At 38.1% G+C, this 1,379-nt stretch overlaps 1 protein-coding gene across 2 annotated transcripts in view; it reads left to right on the forward strand.

The window, feature by feature from the left end:
* The first annotated feature begins 136 nt into the window (after positions 1–136).
* The window catches only part of LOC102003711 (protein FAM170A-like), a 7,304-nt gene continuing 6,061 nt past the window's right edge, over positions 137–1,379 (forward strand). The window contains exons 1-2 of one of the 2 annotated variants that reach the window (XM_005414282.2): positions 137–315; positions 401–525. In XM_005414282.2, the coding sequence (XP_005414339.1) occupies positions 447–525 (79 nt within the window). In that variant the 5' untranslated portion in view covers positions 137–315; positions 401–446. Of the gene's footprint in view, positions 526–1,379 lie in introns of both variants that reach the window. The other variant, XM_005414281.2, reaches the window with a different exon arrangement.

Below are 1,379 nucleotides of genomic sequence, written 5' to 3' on the forward strand. Positions count from 1 at the left end.
GCTGCCTGGGCGCAAGGCGCGGGGGGCTGTGGGAGCCTGAGAATAGTTTGGATTCATGAGGTACTCTCAAATCTACACTAGTGTTATAATATGCATCTGATATGAGTATCCAGCTAACTTGAGTTGCAATACTACAATGTAACATTTACTGATTTTCATGAGACAAGCAGAAGTTCTAATCCTCTCTGGTACTAGCTGGGCCCTGGAACTCTCTGATGTCATCAATAGGTCACAGAACACTGCTGAGACCTCAGTAATAACTGGTACCCCACCAACCATGGTACGATACTGAGCATTACAGAGGACAGTGATCTGGTAATAGATAGCGTCTTAGGTGATTTGTTGTTTGTGGATGTATAAATTTCATTCCTTAACATCATTAACAATTCTCTGAGAGCAGTCTCAGAATCTTACTTGATATTAGTAGTCCTCTGAAGAATTGAACTATGAAGCACAAAAAGAAGAAGAAACACCTGGAGGAGAAATTCTTACAGCAGCCTGGAAAAAAGTCAAAATATAAAAAAGGTATGAGTTAGCACATTCTTGGTGAATAGGGAACCAGGATTTGCCTTCTAATAATGGAAAAGAATGAGTTTCTAGCTTGTAGTACAGGGGCAGTGGCAATAAAGATAAAGAAGGAGAAGAGAAGCACCTGAGAAACTGCGAGAGTAAGTGTGGCTTCCCCAAGGCTGATGTAGTCTGGGAGTAAGAGAAGGTTGAGATGACCCAGGTCTTGTTGCTGTTTCTTAGAGCTGGTTCCCTGTGTCACATACATCATCCAGACCCATTTTTTTGTGTTACAAATGTTTTTTCTGTCATTTGACTCCTTTGTAAGGCCACTGGGAAGTAAAGGAAATTTTAAGTTTTAACAGTATTTTTTTCTCATGATGAAGAAACTGTGCTTTATAAAAAATATAAGCATGTGTGCAGGGAATGACCATAAAGTCATAAATAATTATTTAATCAGGAGTGAAAAAATCTAGTTTTGGTTCAGATAATGAAAATGTGTCAGAGGACTTTTTTGTGAAATGTAAGAAACACACAGAAATACACAAATATGTGCATACACACTCACACACAATTTAAACATGAATCTTTCATTCTGAAAACAGTATGATCCTTGTGACAGATTTTCAGGTTTGAATGCTGTGTGATGGACCTTTGTATAGAGACCTTGGGAGAATGAGCTTGTCTTTATTTCACCCTTGATTAAATCAACACATAGTGAAATGTCAGCTGTAAACCATGAAATGTGCAAAGCATGTACTCACACTTATTCATAGGCACAGAAAACACACACAAAAAACACAAAAATAGGCCAGGCACAACAAATCCTATCATCTAACATAATTATCCACCAAACTATGTAAGAAGTCTAA

Source organism: Chinchilla lanigera, unplaced genomic scaffold (genome assembly GCF_000276665.1).
Source record: "Chinchilla lanigera isolate Chin_1 unplaced genomic scaffold, ChiLan1.0 scaffold00181, whole genome shotgun sequence".
Classification (NCBI taxonomy): domain Eukaryota; kingdom Metazoa; phylum Chordata; class Mammalia; order Rodentia; family Chinchillidae; genus Chinchilla; species Chinchilla lanigera.